The 21,703-nt window shown below is 43.3% G+C and overlaps 1 protein-coding gene across 1 annotated transcript; it reads left to right on the top strand.

Moving 5' to 3' along the window:
• Nucleotides 1-1,360: 1,360 nt before the first annotated feature.
• Nucleotides 1,361-2,416, top strand: LOC309559929 (3-galactosyl-N-acetylglucosaminide 4-alpha-L-fucosyltransferase FUT3-like; the record flags this gene model as incomplete). Its single annotated transcript, XM_082263389.1, has 1 exon — nucleotides 1,361-2,416. One exon carries the CDS (start codon nucleotides 1,361-1,363, stop codon nucleotides 2,414-2,416), a length of 1,056 nt encoding a protein of 351 aa, XP_082119515.1.
• Between the last annotated feature and the right edge of the window lie 19,287 nt (nucleotides 2,417-21,703).

Genomic DNA, 21,703 nt, shown 5'->3' with positions numbered 1-21,703 from the left:
ACATTACATTGCCCCCCAGTGCCCTTTGCTGCAGTTTTACTGTACTTTTTATGTATATATATATATATATATATATATATATATATATATATATATATATATATATATTGTGAGGGATTAGCTCGGTAGCGGGTGTGGAGGACCCCTTTGGGGGGGTTCATTACACAGGGAGATAGCCGAGGAGGGGTTGAAAACAACAGTTTATGGTTTATTCTTCCAATTTCTTCAAACAAGTGCATGCAGCAAAAACATAAAAAAATCAAAATAAAACACAAAATAAATCCTGGCCGCTGTGGGCGTCTACCTTCTCACACACAGGAACCTACCTAAAGAGTCTTCCCAACCTACTGTTGGGCAGACACTGTTGACCCTACAGCAGACACTCAAATGTCCATTTGCGTTTTCTTTACACAGAAAAAAGTTCAACACCTCACCTTTAGAAGTCTCTCCCCAGCTTACACAGCCTCAGGAGGCAGCAATCAACAGACTTCCTTTGGACAAATTATAGAGGCCTTAATTGCCTCATTCTAAACAGCTGAAGGTTTTTCAACTTCCGTACACCTTCCTGCCTACCTCTGCAGCCTACACCGTATAGTAATTGGTGAATTGTCTAAACCAAGCAGAAATGTATCTCCCGTCTGTGACAACACCCATAGATTTACCTGACTTCCTGTCACAATATATATATATACATATATACATATATATACATATATATATATATATATATATATATATATATATGTATATACACGTGTATATATACACGTGTATATATATATACGTAATTCTTGTGAATGAGCAGCCCAAACCAACTGTATACATTTATCATATATATATATATATATATATATATATATATATATGAATACATATATATACTGTATATATATTATATATATATATATATATATATATATATATATAATAAATGTATACAGTTGGTTTGGGCTGCTCATTCACAAGAATTACATGCAAATTAATGGTACCGCTTTCAGCACCTAAAATCCAAAAGAATCATACCGCCAGGGAGGTTAAGCAAACTAAGGAAGGATTCTAACCCTTGTCAGCTTCACCAATTGCCAGAAGAACAGCAGGTAAATCCATCATTTTACAGTTGACATCTGAACAGGAGGAAAGAGGAAATCTTCACACTGGGGTACCATATCTGATGACAGCTGTCTAAGAGGGAATGTACCCTAACTAAAAGTTTTGTCTATGGATACACATCTGACTAAACATATCAAAAAAGTCTCAAGACACCTAAAACAGATATTTCACCTATAAGTTTTTGGGATGAACTGTCCACTGGCTTCTTACATATTTCTTGGTCTCTTGCAGGAAATTCACCGTATTAATTATGAAGTTCTTATTGAATCCAAGACTGGCCCTAATTCCCCTACTTCTTGCTTTGGTCATATTTTCTTACTTCTGGAATAAGTCAGAATTTTCTCTACTGCCTGGGAAAACTCAACGAATAGATATTCCCCCTCCAAAAAGACAAAATGAAATTCTTGTCCTGGTTTGGGTCTGGCCTTTTGGAGACCACTTTCCGTTGGACAGATGCCAGACTGAGTTTGGCATCTCAGACTGCAAACTAACAGCAGACCGAAATCTCTACAGTATTGCTGATGCCGTGGTCATGCATCATGTAGATATCATGTACGATAAAAGATCACTACCCCAGAAGCCAAGACCTCATTTCCAGCATTGGGTTTGGTTTAACATGGAGCCACCACTAATCATTAAAAACTTACATACGCTGGATGGCCTTTTTAACATGACATTAACATTTCGTAAGGATGCAGATATCTTCAGACCCTATGGTCAGCTAATAGCCCTTAAAGAGCCACAAAACATCACCATCCCAACCAAATCCAAGCTGGCGGCTTGGGTAGTTAGTAAGTTCTACCCAGGTGTCTGGAGGACAGCATATTATGAAGAACTGAAAAAATATATTCCGATTGATGTTTATGGTAAAGGACACATTGCACTGACCTGGGGTGACTTCCATAAGACCATTTCTCAGTATAAATTCTACCTGGCTTTTGAGAATTCAAACTTTAAAGATTACATTACTGAAAAACTCTGGTCAAATGCATTTGGCACATGGACCTTGCCGATTGTACTAGGGACCTCCCGTGAAAATTATGAACGTTTTGTCCCTGGTGATGCTTTTATTCATGTCAATGATTTTTCAAGCCCAAAGGATCTGGCAATGTACCTTCTTGAGTTGGATAAAGATGATGAGAAATATAAAAAGTATTTCAACTGGAGATCTCGATATTATGTTAAGACCGGTGGTGGGTGGCAAAAGAGTTATTGTCAGGTTTGCACAGCCTTAAAAAATGGTCCTCATTACCAAGTAATTCCTAGTATAGCAAAATGGTTTCTGAAAAACGGCACCTCTTTATAACGATCTACCAATCAAAAACTTCAAACTTGCTATTTTTTTTTTGTACTTGTACCCTTATTTATTTACTTATATAAATAATAAATGAATGTTGCACTTACAGTTTTAGTAATGGTGTTTTGTTTAAAAATTTTGTTTAAAAAGCGGAGTTTCACCTAAAAGGGGAAGTTCCGCTTTAAGGCCTCCTCCCCAGCTCCTGTTTTGGGGAGGAGGGGGGGAGCAGGTACCCGATTTTGACAGGTACCAGATTTTGACAGGCAATTGGAAACAGAAGTTCTTCTTTCCCCCTCCTTCCCAAAGTCTTCTGGGACACATGACAGGTCCTAGAAGACTTTGGGACAAGACACAGCGCAGTGCTGCTCGCACAAGCTGCAAGCTGTCACAGCTGAGTGCCCATAGTAAAGATGCTGGCACCAACGAGGGAGGACACAGGGTGAATACTGCTGGGGTCAGTGCACTACTGGATCGTGCGACAGGTTAGGGCTGTTTATTAAAAATCAGCAGCCACAGTACTTGTAGCTGCTGACTTTTAATATACACAAAAATGCCTGGAACTCCGTTTTAAGCTAAATGTAAATGCACTGTCTAAAATTGCCAATTAAATCTTCCTCTGATGGAGTGCACATTATTTGTGAAAATATAGCAGGGGGGGAGTACCGCGCTTTAAAGGTGCTTAATGTTAAATTACTAAATAAATCTAAATAAATATATAAATCGTGTACATATACTATATAAAGTGCCTCAGTGCTTCTATGGTGTATAGCATTAAATCATACGTACATCAAAATATTAATTAATAAATAATAGATTATTGCAATAATAAAATATTTTTCTTAAATACACAATAAATTATTTATAGTGGTGATATATAAATAAGTTGTAGTGCTCTTGAATCCACAATAAATACAAAATTAGGTGGTATAAATATAAATATTAAAGTGCCAAAGTGTCCTTAAAAATTAATAAACTGTGATCAAACAAATCTTCCTCTCCAAATTGCATGCAGGTGCTCTTCCGTGCAGTGACCACTAGGTGTCCTAAGCGCTCACCTCCATTCCTTTTATAATACACCTTATGATATATGCCTCAGAGATGTGTTCCTTACTCCTCTATTGCGTTTGGGTACAGCTGTTGGTAACCAAATTTCCTCCTTGTTTAGGGAACGGTATGCCAGGAGATGTATAGGTGACCTTTAAATCTCCGAAATAAATGGGCCAATATAGTGAAGTATAGCCAGGGATCCCTGGAAGAAGCTGCGTTGGTACGCAGCGTAACGCGTAGGATAGGACACCGGAAGTGACTTATCGGCAACCTATTGACCCATGTCGGCTTTGTTATGCTATTGAAAAAGACGGAAACAATGTGAGTGTTACTCTATTTATATTTCAATAAAGTACTGGCTATACTTCACTTTGGCACTTTAATATTTATATTTATACCACCTAATTTTGTATTTATTGTGGATTCAAGAGCACTACAACTTATTTATATATCACCACTATAGATAATTTATTGTGTATTTAAGAAAAATATTTTATTATTGCAATAATCTATTATTTATTAATTAATATTTTGATGTACGTATGATTTTTGATTTAATGCTATACACCATAGAAGCACTGAGGCACTTTATATAGTATATGTACACAATTTATATATTTATTTAGATTTATTTAGTAATTTAACATTAAGCACCTTTAAAGCGCGGTACTCCCCCCCTGCTATATGTATCTGAATTGTGAAGGTTACCAATAATAGTACCTGCAGCATTGAAGGAGATAATTAGTTACAATATAAGGACAGCGCGAGAATTACACAAACCCTTTTTCTTTGCTTATATTTGTGAAAATACATATGCCACAGAATAAAGATACAGAAATGTATCAGCCAATAAAGCATCCATATAGGACTGAACTATATAAAATATATAAAAGACACAAATTAAAAGAATACTAAAAGCATAATTTTATTTACAGGCATACCCCACTTTTAAGTACACAATGGGACCAGAGCATGTATGTAAAACGAAAATGTACTTAAAGTGAAGCAATACATTTTTTCATTTCTCAATGCATGTAAATACACTAGCTCCATAGGAAATCTTGGTCTGCTTGACATGGCACTGCTGACAAGGGCACCAAGCTTGGGGAGCATGTTAAGGGGATCCAGGACTATGATATGGTAGATTACCTTGGCAAGCAGGCTGGCCACAAATAGGATATGTTGTAGTCCTGGGTCCCCTCTCGGTGCTCCCTAAGTTTGGTATCCCTGTCACTTATGGTTTGGGAGCAGTGCCATGTCAAACTGACCAAGATTTCCCATAGACACCAAAGTTAAAAACCGGGAGTAGTGCCGTGCCAAGCTGACCAGGCTGTGTCTGTACTCGCGAGTGTATGTAAAGTGAGTGTACTTAAAACGGGGTATGCCTGTATTTTTTTAATAACAAAGAGGTAATACTTACCTGTTTGTGCAACGATATTGCACAGAAAGGTTGCTTACCTCCTTGCTGGCACTTTCAGCTTCTCATTCCTCCGAGTGCTTCCTGCAGAAAGCCAGGAATGCATTTATGCTCCCAAGCCAAATTGTGTGCATTCAAAGATGCACACAGTGCCGGTAAGCCACCTCCCCAATCCCTCCTCACAGGAGTGTGACTGACAGCATCAGAAACCTATGGCTCCACTGCCATCAGTTTCTCCTGTGGGAGAAAGTGAGGGAAGTGGTGCTGGAGCCAGAAGCAGAGCTGAGGCAGTGACAGGAAATGGGTAAGCAGGACCAGGACAAGGGGTGGGCAGGAGGAGCGGTTGCCCATAGTTTATTGCAGGGATGTGGGGAACTCTTGACCCTAACCCTAAGGGAAGGGGGTGCAGTTTGGCATCCTTGCCCTGGGCATGATCAAGAGGTTAAATGTGAGCCTAGGGGAGTGATTCTAACTGTGGGGAGGCGTGGCTTCTGAGATGACCATAGAAACATGTGATCCTATATAGCAGGATCACATGAGCTCTGTGATCATCCCAGGGAGAAAGACGGTTGACTGTGTTTACAACAGCCGACCGTCCTTCTCTCTCAGCGGGGAACAATCGCGGGTGTCAGGCGGCAATAGGAGCCGCCTGACACACGCATCGGCTTCCCCAGGAGCGCAATAAATCTGCGGTAGGCAGTCGGTAACTGGTTAATATTGGTTTTAAACTCATAAAACATGTGAGATATAGGTTTACACAGAATAATCCTTTATGTGACCAAAGCAAGTATTATATTATATACTGTACAGGCAGTCCCTGAGTAGCAAACATCCAACTTACTGTACATATGACTCTAAAAACGGAGGGAGACAACAGGAAGTCAGAGGAAATCTACTCCTAGGAAGGGAAATTGACTCCTGTAAGTGTTATGGGAAAAATGTGTCTCCATTGAAGCCAATGGCTTCAATCCAAAATTTTCAAAATCCTATTGTTACAGGGGCAGAAAGTGAGGTGAAATTTTCTTACCAAACAGAAAAAATTCCCCAAAATGGTTGGGACTTTATAGGCACTATGTATTTGAAAAAGTGAGAAAAATGTATGTATTAAAAACTATATGTTTGCATATACAGAATCTACAAAGGATACATGAAAATGTTTACACAACATAAAAATGTGCAATATGCAATAAACTAACAATGCACCAATTATAAAATGGATGATGGAACAGAAACGTCCTCTAGCTGACGCGTTTCAGAGAGTAGCACTCTACTTCATCAGGGGTGTGGGAGGCGTCACTTCAAGTTAATCACATGGAATTGCATATGAACATTCCATGTATCCTCATACAAACAATATTAAGTGTTTCTGCCTGTTCTCCCAATCACTGACACGTCACATATCATTAACTCATAAAAATATGGCAGCGAAAAAAAATTGTAGTAATGAATTTGCGTGAATGTTTGAAGGATTTCTGAAAAATTCTGAATTAGTCGTGGTCATGGGTCACACTTATGGAAAACCGGTAACACTGAAACCCGAAAACAGAGACTCTGTCCATGAAAGTTGAAGACCCTAGTGAATACGCTAGTATAGAATTTAATGGTTGCGTGTGGACAGTGGATGTCCGAATGTTGTATAGTGGAATGTTGTCATTTGGGAATCGCAGCCTAAGCTGGCGGATACACTCGTGGACATTGCCAGACAGAGAGGGACCTCAGGTAAGTGTTATGGGGGCTGCTATAAACAGAAGGCTTTTTATCTTAATCCACAGAATGCATTAAAGTGGAGTTCCACCCAAAAGTGTAACTTCCACCTTTAGGACTCTTGACCCCCAGGCATGCAAAAACTTAGTTTTGACAGGTACCCGCTCCCAATTTCACTCGGGCTGCCTAGGCAGCTCAAGTGGAAGTTCTTCTCTCCCCTCCCTCCCTGCAATCCTCTGGGACACGTCACAGATCTCAGAAGATTTCCTGGCCATTCAGGACGCGCAGTGTGACTCACGCATGCGCAGTGCGTACACGGTTGTGAAGCCGCAAGCTGTCACAGCCGGGTGCATCACTGAATCATGGGACTGGAAAATGTGTGTTTATTAAAAGTAAGCAACTACACTTTTTGTAGCTGCTGACTTTTAATAAACACAGAAACGGCTGGAACTCTGCTTTAGGTTAAAAAACCTTCTGTCTTTACAACCCCTTTAAGAACAAACCTACAAAACCTATCTTGATTGTTACCCTGGAACTTCCTGTATATATGTAGCAGGTTTTCCAGGCCTGTGGCCTGAGGTGGGTCTGCCATTGTTACTGGTTACCTCTCCAGCCCATGTGAGCTCTGACCCTGGGTGTGAGAACTGAGACATCGACAACTCTGGCATCTTGGTTTTGTGGTTTAAGGGGGTGGGAGAAGGGAATGAGTGGGATACTCCTTTAGGCTTAACTAATTACACTTGGGACTTAATCCTAGAAAAATGCCCGTTGGCGCTTCCTTGATGCCAGCCAACGCCAGCCAACACTCACTAACACTGAGAACACACTGTAGCTTGATAGAAGTGCTGGACCCTCGACAATAAGTCCAGAAGACCCAAGACTGTGAATTGTAGAATTACTGACACTGCCGCACTGCAAAGTCACTGAATACTCCCCTCCCACCTTGCACTGGCTTGAGGTAGTACTCTGTAGATTTCTGTGAAGCCGCAATTCTCAACTGTCACCCTCTGTCCGATTCAGGGCCCATATGCAGGTGCCCCCTTTAACCTTGAACTCTTCGGGGTTCACTGACTATGTGCATATTTTTAGCACTGATTACTGTAGTAATGTCACTGGTACCCTCTGTAACTTCAGGGTCCTCAACCTAGGTACCCCCTTTCAGCTAGTTGGCACTGGATCCCAGAACCTCTTCCGGAGTGGTCCCCTCTGACTCAGGCAGACCCCCAGGGGCAATCCGCAGTACTCACGACCTGTGTAGGCTTTCCTGGGACTGGACCCCTCTCTCGTTCCACAGGCTCTCGGCACACTGGATCCCCTCAGCTCAGCTCAACACTCTCTGGATTCTCAGGCGACACCCCGAGACATCCGCTTCATCAGACAGGAGGAGAGACAGCCTACTCTCCCTCCTGGGACTCTGCTCCCGCCAAAGACATCCTGTCACGTACTTCCCCCAAACTTATACCCACTCCCAGAATCCTTTGCAGCATAATTTGCCTTTTGGGGTAGTTACAAGTCTGGATGTGTCCCCTGTTTGGGCTTCCCACACTGCCCTATGAGAAGCCTCTCACAGGAGCCAGTGGAGATACTTCTCCCCTCAGCAGGCACATCTGGAAGCCCTGACACCATATCTAAACAGATCACAGCCCTGCTGTTAGGCAGACAAGGCCCACTATACATTTACCTAGCACCTACCTGTAGGGTACTACATATATAATCCACAAATAAATGCATTCCACAGGACTTGGGAACACAGATAATATTCAAAAGTGTTTTTCATACAGGTTGACATGTAGTGGGATGCAGCTTAAAACCCCACAAACCCCTCTCACCACCAGCCATCAGTGATGACGATAAGAAGCATGAGTAAATACAGTATATACCACAAGTAAACACTATGCCCCCATTCACATATTGGGTGATTTTTGTTGCATGATTTTCACACAATTCTGCATGTTGAGCAAAGAGCAGCCAATACACTTCAATGGGCTGCCCTATGCACATTTGTTACCCAAAATAAGGTCTTGGTCTTTTTTGGGCAACAAGCTTGGAAAATTATTTAAATGCACATTTTACCACATTTACTGCCCGATTCTGTCATGGCAGAATTAAACTGCATTTGGGGTGCTATTAAGAACAATGGCACCCAAACATGCATTGCAGAATTGCGGGCAGAATTGCAGGGATTCTGCACGCAATTCCAAATTGCACAATGGGAATAGGGCCTAAATTAGAGGGGACCCACAAACTATTAACTAATCACATAAAGGGTAATGATAAAAAACCAAAATGGAGGCAGCTCTCACCCCACATGGTATGGCTGAGACATAAACTTGAGCTCCAAGAGAAAACAGCAATTGTGAAAGGTCAACCAAAAGACAGTGAACTTAAAGCGGTAGTATACCGCTTTTTGTGATTTTTAACTACAGGTAAGCCTATAATAAGGCTTACCTGTAGGTACAATTAATATCTCCTAAGCCATGCAGGCACGAGCGGCGCATGCGCTCTGAAGGTCAAAGTAAAATGAGATTAACTCAAAAGACATTTTGTTTAAGATAACCATTCTAAATGCCAGTCAAGGCATCCTGCATATCCAGCAAGGTATCCTGTAAAGGCCAATAAGGTATCCAGAAAATGCGAGATAGGTATGCCACGACATCTCAAACCACACGCGTTAAGCTGGCCTCAAGAAATGTTGAGAGCTACACAAAGCTGGGAAACCCGTCCCGCTCCGATGACACCATCGAGTATGGTCCATTCAAGGACATCCCTGCCTGGAGTCATGACCCCTTGAAGATTCACTATGAGAACAACAGTCCCTTCCTGACAATTACCAGCATGACCCGGGTTATCGAAGTCTCTCACTGGGGTAACATTGCAGTTGAGGAGGCCGTTGATTTAAAGCACACAGGAGCCAGTCTGAAAGGTCCCTTCTCCAGATACGACTACCAAAGGCAGCCAGACAGCGGCATTTCATCTGTCAAATCCTTTAAGACCATCCTGCCTGCTGCTGCCCAGGATGTATACTACAGGGATGAGATTGGACCTTCAGAGTTCCTTGCCGGGAAGTTGCCGGAAAATCACTCCCGTGCGCATGCGCGGGAGTGACGTCATCGCGACTCCGGCCAATCACAGTCCCGGAGCCGCCGAACTCGGAAGAGATGCCGAGGGATCATGTCCGCTCCCACAGCAGTGTCCGGGGGTCCGTGTCGGGGCTTAGGAGGTAAGTGTTTAAGGTAAGTGTTTCATAATGAGCTAGTATGCATACTAGCTCATTATGCCTTTGTCTTGAAGGGTTTTTTTTTTTTTTACTTTGAGTATACTACTGCTTTAAAAACAGCGCATTCAAATATTTGAGTTTGAAACATTTACTCCTAGGGGCATTAATGAACAGTTAGGATTTCACTGTTTTCTGTGTGCTGAGATTACCTAGAACTAACTATTCATGGTGATTATGATGAGTAGTGGGGTATATACCTCATCGGCCAACCCTGGACCACCCTGGTATTTCTGTTTTTTTGGATTTAGCCACTTCTTCTGTTCTCTTGTATATGGGATTAGACCAAAGGTAGAAGCCACGAATGTCCATTTTGTAACAGCTTGAATACTACCGTTAACATGTGTAAGCCCCCTTGAGTCCAATGGCTTTTTTTCAGGTTTTGGACATTGTCTTATAGTCTATCATATTTTGTAGTCAACCTAGCCAATCTTGATTTTTTTTTAACAGATACATTTTTTATTTATACCATACTTTAATTTAAGTTTTTTTTTTTCCCAGAAATTGGAGTAAAAATTTTGAAAATTATGAAATAAAGCAAATGTGTTGATTTTGAGCACATAAAAAATCGAATAAGGAACAGTTTTTCTTTTTTTCTGAAATCATTTTTGAAATAATGTCTAGAATCTAGCTCTACCAAAATGTCCTGTTTTTTCCAGGGTATGTGGTAATTGTATCATGTAGAAACAATGTAGTATATTTTAGATTTTTTTTACAAAGATATATTTTTCTCACACGGCCGCTCCGGGCCTTTTTTTTTTTTTTCACGGACACGGATGACACTTGTGTCATCCGCTCTGTATGTCCTCATATTATCCCATCCGTTTGCGGATGATATACGGACATAATGTATGTCTATGGGGATTGCGGATGTCAGCGGATGACACCGCTGACATCCGATTTTGCATCCGTTCCGTTTTTTAAACGGAAGAAAAATAGGGTTCTGTTCCGTTCCAAAAAAACGGAACAGAACTGAAAGGACGCAAATCGGATGTCAGTGGATGGCTATCCGCTGACATCCGCAATCCCATTGACATGCATTATGTCCGTATATCACCCGCAAACGGATGGGGTGATATACGGACATACGGAGCGGCCGTGTGAAAGAGGCCTTAAGGTCCTTTCTTTGAAAATATGCATCATTTTGAATGGAAACCAATATGAAGTGTTTGTTTTTAGCATTTGCAAATAATGGTTTTATTCTAAGCTTACTTAAAAATTAAAGCCAAAAAAAATAAAAAATGTAAGTCCTAACGTAACATAAATCATTTTTTTAAGCAGTAAAGGCTTTATTTGGTAACACATTTGGATAAACATATTTTATTTGCTTGGTTTTTATTAGGAATAACATTTTTAAAAAATATTTTTTTTTCTTTTTTTTTTATATATTTTCATTCACTTTTCTTTTTGGGCGTCTGAATCTGATCAGTGGAGATCTGATGCAGATTTTGCAACAGCAGATCACTTCTAACTTCATCTATTGCTAGCTGAAACATCACTATAGTACTAATAGTCTGCTGTGTGAAGAGGTTGGACATAGTTTTTAAAGCTCTTCCTGACCATCCTTGGTAAAAAAAAATGGTGTGTTTACTTTTGCTTTCACTGTGTGCTCCAATGGAGTGATCTGTGAAAACATCAGAAGCCTAGGAGCTGACCATTTCCACTCCTGGGATTATCACTGGACAGCCAGCTGTTCCAGCATTACCCCCACAGAGATGGTTCTTAACCGGTTGCCGACCGCCGCACGACTATATACTGCGGCGGTCAGCCCCGGCCAGGCAGAGTGACGTATGGATACGTCACTCGCCTGTCACTGACTTGCGAACCAATTCCCGCCGCGGCTCGTTCACAGGCAAGTCAGTGCGTGTGACCGGCGGACTCGATGTCCGCCGGTCACACTACGATCGCTCCTGTGAAGGGAGAAAGGCAGAGCGGCTTATGTAAACAAGCCGCCCGTCATTCTCCCTGTGTAAAAATAAAGATCATACGGTTCTACTATGTAGAACCGTTGATCTTTGTTTTTACACCAATAGCCATGTCCCTGCACAGTTAGAAGCACGCCCCTAGGACACACTTAACCCCTCCCTGTCCAATAAAGTTAACCGCTTCCCTGCCAGTGTCATTTTTGCAGTAACAGTGCATATATATAGCACTGATTACTGCAGTAATGTCACTGGTACCCCCAAAAGTGTCAAAAATGTCAGTCAAGGGTCCAATCTGTCCGCCGCAATGTCGCAGTACTGAAAAAAATCGCAGATCGCCGCCATTACGCGTTAAAAAAAAAAAAATGACAAAAATCTTTCCCATAGGTTGGTAAACGCGATAACTTTTGCGCAAACCAATCAAAATACGCTTTTTGCGGTTTTTTTACCAAACATAGGTAGCATAAAACAAATTGGCCGAAAATGTTAAAAAATTTTGATTTTTACATTTTTTTTTGGGGAATTTCATATAAAAAAATGTGAAAAATATTGTTATTTTTGCAAAATTGGCGCTCTTTTTTTGTTTATAGCGCATGATCAAAAAATCGCACAGGTGATCAAATACCACCAAAAGAAAGCTCTGTTTGTGGGAAAAAAAGGACTTCAAATTCGTTTAGGTACAGCGTTGTAGGACCGCGCAATTGTCCGTTAAAGTCACGCAGTAAAAAAATCGCAAAAAAAACCCTGGTCTTTTAGCAGCCAAATCCTCCGAGGCTTAAGTGGTTAAATTACACTTGGACAAATAACAGCTATCTCAATGCCATTGTAAATTAGTGCTGAGGACTCAAATGGTTAAACACAAAGGTCTGTTTGATCAAAATAAAAAATTCTTCAGGCTTCCAAGCACAAAGTAAATTCATGAAAAGATGAGGCTCGCTGAGCCTTACGCAGTCCATATCCTGAAGAAAGTCCCTTGTTCCAAGTATTGCTCCTTCTGGAAACAGCAGCAGCTCATCCATAGGCTACTAATGCACTGACAGACGAAGGACAGCAGCCCTTCAGCCTCTCTGAAGTTGATATTGCAAACATACACTCCCCTACAGCCGCAGGATTGGAAGCCCATCTATATGTAGTCTATATAATTATGTTGGCAATATATGACCCAATTAAAATATATAAGTGAGTAATAGAAAATGACTTAATAGTCATGAATTATAAAGCATATTGAACCTGAAGATCCTGCTTAAAAAAGGGTGTTCCTGCAGTGTATGTGTTTACTAATTGCATACTCTCCAAACTATTTTTATATAGAGAAGCCCTAAATATATAATCAAGCTCAGAACGACAAATAAAGATATATGCTGTATCAAACATTTAAAGCCCTTTATTAGTAAGAAATAAAAGTTTTTATATGTTGCTAATAATAACAGAAATGTAAAGTGATACTGGACTGTTTGAAATAAAAAAATAAATCTATTAAAGGACCATAAAACCAAAGAAAATGGTTTACTAAGGAACACAAGATTCAGTTATTCAGAGAGAAATGGGTTATATTGCCACCTACCCAAAGATTTGGATACTGGCAAAACAAAAAGCCCACTCCCAGCATGCTTCTGTTTTGTAGAAAAGCGTACTAGGAGTAGATCACAAACAGAAAGGTTCTGTCTCTGCCTCTGTCCAAGAAACTGATTTTCTTTAGGAAGTACAAAAAGACTGTTTTCCTTCTCATTCATACTTCTCATACACCAGACTCAGTTAGGCTCCATGTACACAGAACGTTGTAAATGGCCGTTTAGGAGCAGTTGGGCGTTTTTTTTTTAGAAGCCCCTGAACCCATCTACATTTTATCTTATTTGCCCATGTACACAGGGTCGTTTACAGTCATTTGCAGGCAGTTGAGTTCAGGGACGTTTTTTGGAACGCAATTATTTGCGTTCGAACGTGTGCTTCCCGGCATTTGAAACACAGAAAAGCGGCCGAACATGACCAAACGTGACCGAACGTGATGAACATACGTTCAGCCACGTTATAGGTTTTTTTTTCTTCCATTCAAAATCAATGGTTCCCTATGGGAGCCCATTGATTTGAATGGAAGTTGCACCGCAAGTCGGATCAGGATGATCCGACTTGCGCTGTAAGAATCTTAAGGGGGAACTCCACGCCAAAAATGGCCTTCGGGTCCGGTATGGAATTTGAGGGTAGCCCCACGCCGCAGTGGGGTCCCCCCCAAAATCCATCTATCTATCCGAGCATGCAGCCCGGTAGGGCAGGAAGGGGGAGGGGATGAGCGAGAGGCCCCACCCCCCCTGGACCATACCAGGCCACATGCCCTCAACATTGGGGGGAGCTCTGCACCCCCCACCTTAAAGCACCTTGCCCCCATGTTGATGAGGACAAGGGCCTCATCCCCACAACCCTGGCCAGTGGTTATTGGGTTCTGCAGGCAGGGGGCTCATCAGAATCTGGAAGCCCCCTTTAACAAGGGGGGCCCCCCAGATCCCGGACCCCCACACTGTACCCCTACCCATTCATCCCATAAAAGGCAGTGTATGTAAATAATGACAGGAGACGTTTTGGAAAGTTTATTAAAAATCTTCATCCGGTCTTCTCCTGCTCTTGTCTTCTCCCTCTCCGGTCTTCTGGTCTTCTGCTTATGTGCTGTCAGCTCTTCTGCTGTCCGCTCTTCTGCTCTTTTGCCTCCTCTGGTCTTCTTCTTCCTCCGGTCCTCCTCCGACGATGTCTCCGGTGATTATGCCGGTCTCCGGTCTCTGCAGCGTGTTATATAGCCATTGTGGGCGTTGCCTCCCCGTGACGTCACAGGGAGGTCCCACCCCCTTATGTCACGTCACCTGTGACATAAGGGGGTGGGGCCTCCCGGTGACGTCACTGGGAGGCCACACCCACAATGGCTATATAACAAGCTGCAGAGACCGGAGACATCGTCGGAGGAGGACCGGAGGAAGAAGAAGACCAGAGGAGGCAAAAGAGCAGAAGATTGGACAGCAGAAGAGCTGACAGCAAAAGAGCAGAAGAGCAGAAGACCGGAGAGGGAGAAGACCAGAGCAGGAGAAGACGGGATGAAGATTTTTAATAAACTTTCCAAAACGTCTCCTGTCGTTATTTACATACACTGCCTTTTATGGGGTGAATGGGTAGGGGTACCCCCTACCCATTCACATAGGGAGGGGGTCCGGGATCTGGGGGGCCCCCCTTGTTAAAGGGGGATTCCAGATTCCGATGAGCCCCCTGCCCGCAGACCCCCACAACCACCGGCCAGGGTTGTGGGGATGAGGCCCTTGTCCTCATCAACATGGGGGCAAGGTGCTTTGAGGTGGGGGGTGCAGAGCTCCCCCTGCCCCAAACCCCCCCCCCCATGTTGAGGGCATGTGGCCTGGTATGGTCCGGGGGGGTGGGGCCGCTCGCTTGTCCCCTCCCCATTCCTGCCCTACCGGGCTGCATGCTCGGATAAGGGTCTGGTATGGATTTTGGGGGGGACCCCATGCCGTTTTTTTTGCGGCGTGGGGCTACCCTCAAATTCCATACCAGACCCGAAGGGCCTGGTTTGGAACCTGGGGGGGACCCCCACGCCATTTTTTTCCAATTTTTTGGCGTGGAGTTCCCCCTTAAGATTCTCACAGAACAAGTCGCGCCGCTAGTCGGATCATCTTGATCCGACTTGTGGTGCAACTTCCATTCAAATCAATAGGCTCCCATAGGGAACCATTGATTTTGAATGGAGGCAGAAAAAATGCTGCTAAAAGCAACATGGCCAAGCGTGCAATAACGCCAATAGAAAAAGCTACTGAAAGCACGTTTAACAGCTGCTTTTTCCCGGCGTCAGAACTAGCTTTTCAGCACGTTTTTTCTAACTTCCCGTGTACATGGAGCCTTATTCTGAGATAGTTGAGACACCCAAAAGTAGTCCAACTGAGGGGTGGGCATCAGTATAAAAACATTAACAGGCCACCATAACAAAACAGCAAAACTAAGAGGATCTTGCAGCTCAAAGAGCTGCCTGAAGGACCTGATACCAAAAGCTAGCATCAGATGAGATCTGAACATCCACCTGGTAGAACTTAGAGAACATGTGAAGAGAATAACGGCAACCTTACAAATCTGGGAAATTGTTGCCTGATGCAAAAAAGCCCATGAAACACTCATAGATCTAGTAAAGTGTGTTTTCACAGGCAAAGTTGAAACCTTGTCCTTAAAGTTCGAGCAGGCTCGTCACTACGTTGATTCCCTGAGGCTACAGGCAATGGTTTTGATGCGCTGAAAGTCGGCACTGCTTTGAAGTTCCTTTTATGTGAGTGTATTTTCATCTGTCTTTGCAAGAATAAATAACCTATTAGAAACAGAGAGCACTAGATTTTCTTTTCTTTCCACACCGGATCCCTTACATACTTGGAGAGTGTTTGGCAGCGGTGATAGGAAGGGACACCTGGCGGCTGTGATTATCCCAAAGTGTGTTTGACTCTCAAGAGTCTGATTTCAAGGTGAGCTGCTAATCTTACACCAGTCACTAGGAGCACTTGGATTGAAGCATGCAGCACCTTTGATCACATTCACAGATGAAGATTTTTATTCACCTTTGATTACTTTGATATTCACTGTGGATTGGGACTATTAATATTATTTTCACTTGATGTCGCAGTTGATTTATTATTTTTGATAGTATTAATTTTTGATATTATGTATACTGATTGATTTATTCACTTGGCGCAGCAATAATATCTATAAATTTATCACAGGTGTTTTTGTGTTTGGCACTAATTGTTTGCAGCCTTGTGCACATTATATTACAATATATTATTTTAATATTTATTATTCTATTAATTTGAGGGTTGCGCTGATTACTATCACATTATTTTTGTCACTATTTACATTTTTGTCACTTAACTATCTTTGAAGCTGTTCTTTGAATTGTATAAAGTCTCTCTCAAGTTGAGGTAAGCAATGTCTGAGCACAATGGGTTAGGGGACATCAGACATGTCTCTGGACAATGTATCTCTTGGTATCTGTTCATGATTTTTCACTGGAAATTTTAGATCCTTATAGACCTTGGCCTGAGCTTTAATTTGTGGGTAGACCTGTTGAAGCTCTTCTAATTTTTCATCCGTGCCTTGTGCCATGATGGTGCCATTGTGATATATGTTTAGGGTGAGTACCGCACAATTATCCTCCTCATCCCTGACCCTGATCTGCCGGCCCTTGCAGACACCTACTTTTTGTAATATTCTTGTAAAATTTACAGAAAGCTGTATGCCAGGCTTCAGTATACTCAGTATGGAATATCTGCCGTGTTCACTACTGGAAAAGTCAGCAATTTGCAAACAGGGTCTTTGGATTTCACTTAAGTTGTTCCTTTTTTATGGCTTCACAGGAGCTTCGTCTCCAAAATAAAGGTTTAAAGAAAAGACACCCCTCAAGAGGGAACAGTCCCTCTTAAACAGCAGCCTGCAAAACTTTGTGGCCAAAAGAAGCATCCGCAGATGCCAAAGTATCTACCTTATAGCATTTTGTGAAGGTATGCACAGATGACCAAGTGGTGGCCTTGCAAGCTTGCAATATTGAAGCCTGATGACACAAGGCCCAAAAAGCACTCAGCGCCCGAGTAGAATGCGCCGTGATAGGGAAAGGTTGAACCTGACCTTTAATCGAATTGGCCTGAGTCACTGTCTGTCTGATGCCTCTGGAGATGGTACCCGGAGAAGCGGCCAGCCCTTTTCTTGGTCTGTCCGTAACCACAAAAAGCGAGTCTGACCTCCGAAAAGACTCAGTAGCTACCAGATATACCCAAATCATACGAACCACATAAAAGGTATGCAAAGCAAATTCCTTGGGATGAGCCAGCTTGGGATAAAAGGAAGGCAACACAATGTCCTTATTCAAATGGAGCCAGAGACAACTTTGGGCAGGAATGATGGACAGGGATGAAAAACCTCTTTATCCCTATGGACCACTAAATAGGGACTGCGACACGATAATGCCGCCAATTCCGATACCCTATGGGCCGGGGTAATAGCCACCAAGATTGTCACCTTCTGGGATAAAGTAGGCAAGGGAATCTCCGAATATTCTTAAATGGAGGTTTCTGGATAACTGAAAGTACTAAACCTAAATCCCATGGGGGCAAAAGAGACAGTACAGGCGGAGCCACATGTCGAACCCCCTGAATGAAGGTACAAAGTAAAGAGTGCATGACTAGGGGTCGCTGAAAGAAGATTGCCAAGGCAGACACCTGGCCCTTGATGGTATTCAAGGCCAACTTCTGATCAATGCCCTGTTGAAGAAAGGTTAAGATCTCAGTCACAGAAAAGGATAAGTGCCGACTGACACCAAGAAATGTACGATTTCCACGTACAATGGTATATCTTGCTGGAAGTTGACTTCCTCGCCTTCACCATAGTAGGGATCACTGATCCAGACAGACCTCTATCCCACAGTACCTGGCTTTCAATAGTTAAGCCATTAAAACCAGCGACTGTAAAGCAGGGTGGTAGATCAGCCCTTAGAACAACTGCTCTTCTCTGAGAGGAAGCCCCCAAGGGACGTTTACAGCCACCAGGATGATTGGAAGATCCCCGCTCTTGATAACTCACAGGAACTGCGGAAAAAGCCTTAGCTAAGGATGATACTGGCCTTACCGTGGCCCTTGGATGCCTGGGGCATCTGTCAGAGGACCCCATGACCTTGTCACGAATTTCAGTATTCTCCTCAGGAGCTGAAGCTGCTAAAGGAGCTGCATGTAAGACTGTGCAAATAGAACTATCTTGAAGGTGGATACCACCAGACTCAGAACCTGTATGCAAAATGGGAGAGAGAACTATATGTATGACAGCAGCTGGTGAATCACGGCCTGTGATTCCTGAAGTTTGTGCAAAGGAAGGACCATCCTGGTCAGAAACAGAATCATACCTAGATATATCAATTCCCTGGACAGCGTTAGGGGGACCTTAGGTCATTTAGACATTACCTGAACCTTTGCAGGAATTAAACCTGCACAAGAAGACTCAGGACCTAAAAAACCTGAAAAGAACAAGCTTTGTCCCTCTTTCTGGGTACCCCCAAAAGAAACATTTTGTGGATCTCCTTGACGCCACTAAAGAAGTCCACAGGGCCAGAAACCAGCGAATGATGTCCCCCCGCCCCAATAATGGGTGAGGTCAGACCTTCACACTGAAGGAGTCTTGTCTGCTGGGGAAGCTAGTTCTAGGCTTACCAGACCAAATTTAATTTAATTGATTTCCCTTATTCTCCATCCCAGAAGCACAAAATAATTTTCTATGGGCTGAGAAGGAGGGCCCCTGTCTGCGGCGGGGCTCCTTCCCTTTCCATGACTGTGGCAAGAAGGTACTCTTCGCCCAAGTGATACCCTTAATGATGTCATTGAGGATAGTCCCAAACAAGCGATCGCCTTGAAAGGGAAGATCAATGAGAGCTTTCTTAGAGGCTTGGTCTGTAGACCAATTCTTAAGACACAGCAAGCGCCAAATCACCACCGCTGAAACAGAAAGTTTGGACAGCACAGGAGCTGTATCCAAAGCTGCATCACAAATAAACTGCAGTCCATGGACCAACTGGTCCACTAAATCCACATAAGCAGCAGGGACCTGCTTACCCCCCAGGCCCTGGCGCAAAAGCTTGGCCCACTCAGTTAGGGTCTGAGATACCAGGGCTGAGGCAAAGACTGGCCGCAATGCCGAACCAGCCATAGTAAACATGCTGCGTGCCACATCCTTTGCTTTCTTGTCAGCTGGGTCTTTAAAGGATGGGGATTCCTTTACTGGGATCATGGTTGCTTTATTCAACCTGGAAACAGAAGGGTCCATCACTGGTGGACTAATCCACTTTTTTAAAAGTGACTCCTCAAAAGGGTAATGTACAACAAAATGTTTGGGCACCACAAAGGGTAATTTTGGTTGTTCCCATTCCTTACAGGAAAACCTGTCAAAATAAGGCACATAACGATACACCTTTGGAGTATGATGTGACTTGTGCGTACCAAATGACACAGACACGTCCGTGGCTACATCAGCCGCATCCTCCATTTTAAAGTTTCACACAGTGATAAGTGCGTCTACCAGCGGTTTTTCATTCGCTGCTGGGACCATGGAGGAATCATCCTCACTATCGGATGGATCAGGGGGTGTGATATTAAGTCCCCCTGGTTGGGCCGCAACCATGGCAGCATCAGGCTCAGAATGAGGCAGACTGAGCAGGGGAAGGCGGGGGACGCTTCCTCCTGGGCCTTTTCCCACACACCACTCCTACCCGGGACGCTAAGGACTTCAGGACCACTGTCAGTGCATCCATGGGAAGCTGGAGTTCCAAGTGACCTGCCACCTCCATGAGGGGGTCAATGGGGAGATGTGACCTTGAGGCTCCATAAGGAAAGGCAGAACTGCAGTACAAAAATTATTTTAGCACCACCCCAGGCTCAGGGTACCTATCAGCAGAGAGAGAGAGATAACAGGGACCCCCAAAGACTTACCCTACTGACCGGAGGAGCGCCGAGAATTCAAACCCAGCATCATCATGAATGCTATATCCCTGTTTTTATGTCCAGGGCACAGGAAGAGGAAACTAAGGAGGAAGAGGAACAGAAGGAGCTTTGGCATCCCCATGAGGCTTCAGCTGTCTCCAGCATCTCCCAGACTAAGGAAAAATGGCCCCTGTGACATCATCCGGCTACACAAACATGGCCGCCAACCGGAGACCAGCCAGACTAAGGTAAAATGGCCCCTGTGACATCATCCGACTACACAAACATGGCCGCCAACTGAAGACCAGTCAGACTAAGGGAAAATGGCCACCATCTGCTACAAACACTGAAGCATGCTAGGATCTTTCCTGCACCCTCTGCAACACTGCACCCTCTGCAAGAGGGCACCCTGAAGGTAGGACACATGTTTAGGAGAGACTCTGCTGTGCACTCTGCACCGGTCTCTGCATTGGGACCCCCTGCACTATACCCATACTGCAAACAGCAGGGCATGCACCTAGGGGTCTCCTACACTGGGACCCCTCCATACTACCATAGCGGGACACACACTATTCCAGGACCCTTACAGAGTGGGGATAGTGGGGGAGACCCCAGGAGTCTCTTCTGCATTCTCTGCCCTGGAACCCCCACCAGACTCTAGGTTTCGACAGGGGGGAAAGGGAGTGGGGGAAGCCCAGCTCAGTGAGGTATTAAAAGATGGGAGGAGGGAACCTGCAGGCAGGTCCGACCATCCCTGGAGGTTACCCATGTCCACCCCAAAGAAAACCACCATAACTAGAGAGGCGAGTGCTTACCCTTCAATGGCGCAGGTAACGCTCAAGACAGAACTCCTCGTCACCGAAGTAGGGAAGCTGTCAGTTAAGAGACTGCTGTGACTCAGACCCAAGCCCAGCCGTATGTGACCCTGAAAGACGTTTAGCTCGTGGGCCAGCCTCTGTCCGTGAGGCTATGTCGCGGCTGACCAAGCACATAGCTACTGTTTTGGTGATTTTCTACCACCTCACTTATTCACCCAATGATAAATATAATAAGTGACTACAACCTTTTGTTTATATAAGAATCTAGCCAATGCTGTTGCCGCTATTACCAATAAAATCAAAAACAAATAATAACTGCTATAAAAAAAAAAATAAAGATTTAATTTAAATTTACAGAAAATAAACTTTAGATTAATCAGTTGTCAATATTCAAATATAACGTAGATATATTACGTTAATGATGTTACAAATACAGTGTAACATCATTATATGTAATATATCTACAAGCAATGATGTTACAAATACAGTGTTGCCAATGGACAAAGAAAGTTACAGTAATAAGGTAAACAGAACAATAAAGATACATTACACAGAAAAACCTTACATCCCCATCGTGTCCAGGGATTAAGAGAATTTTTGGAGAGTTTGGCTTCCTTTTTTATACCCC

The sequence above is a fragment of the Pelophylax lessonae genome (assembly GCF_965119305.1).
Source record: "Pelophylax lessonae genome assembly, chromosome: 7".
NCBI lineage: Eukaryota > Metazoa > Chordata > Amphibia > Anura > Ranidae > Pelophylax > Pelophylax lessonae.
Note: the sequence above shows the minus strand (reverse complement) of the source record. Positions and strands in the feature narration are given on the sequence as shown.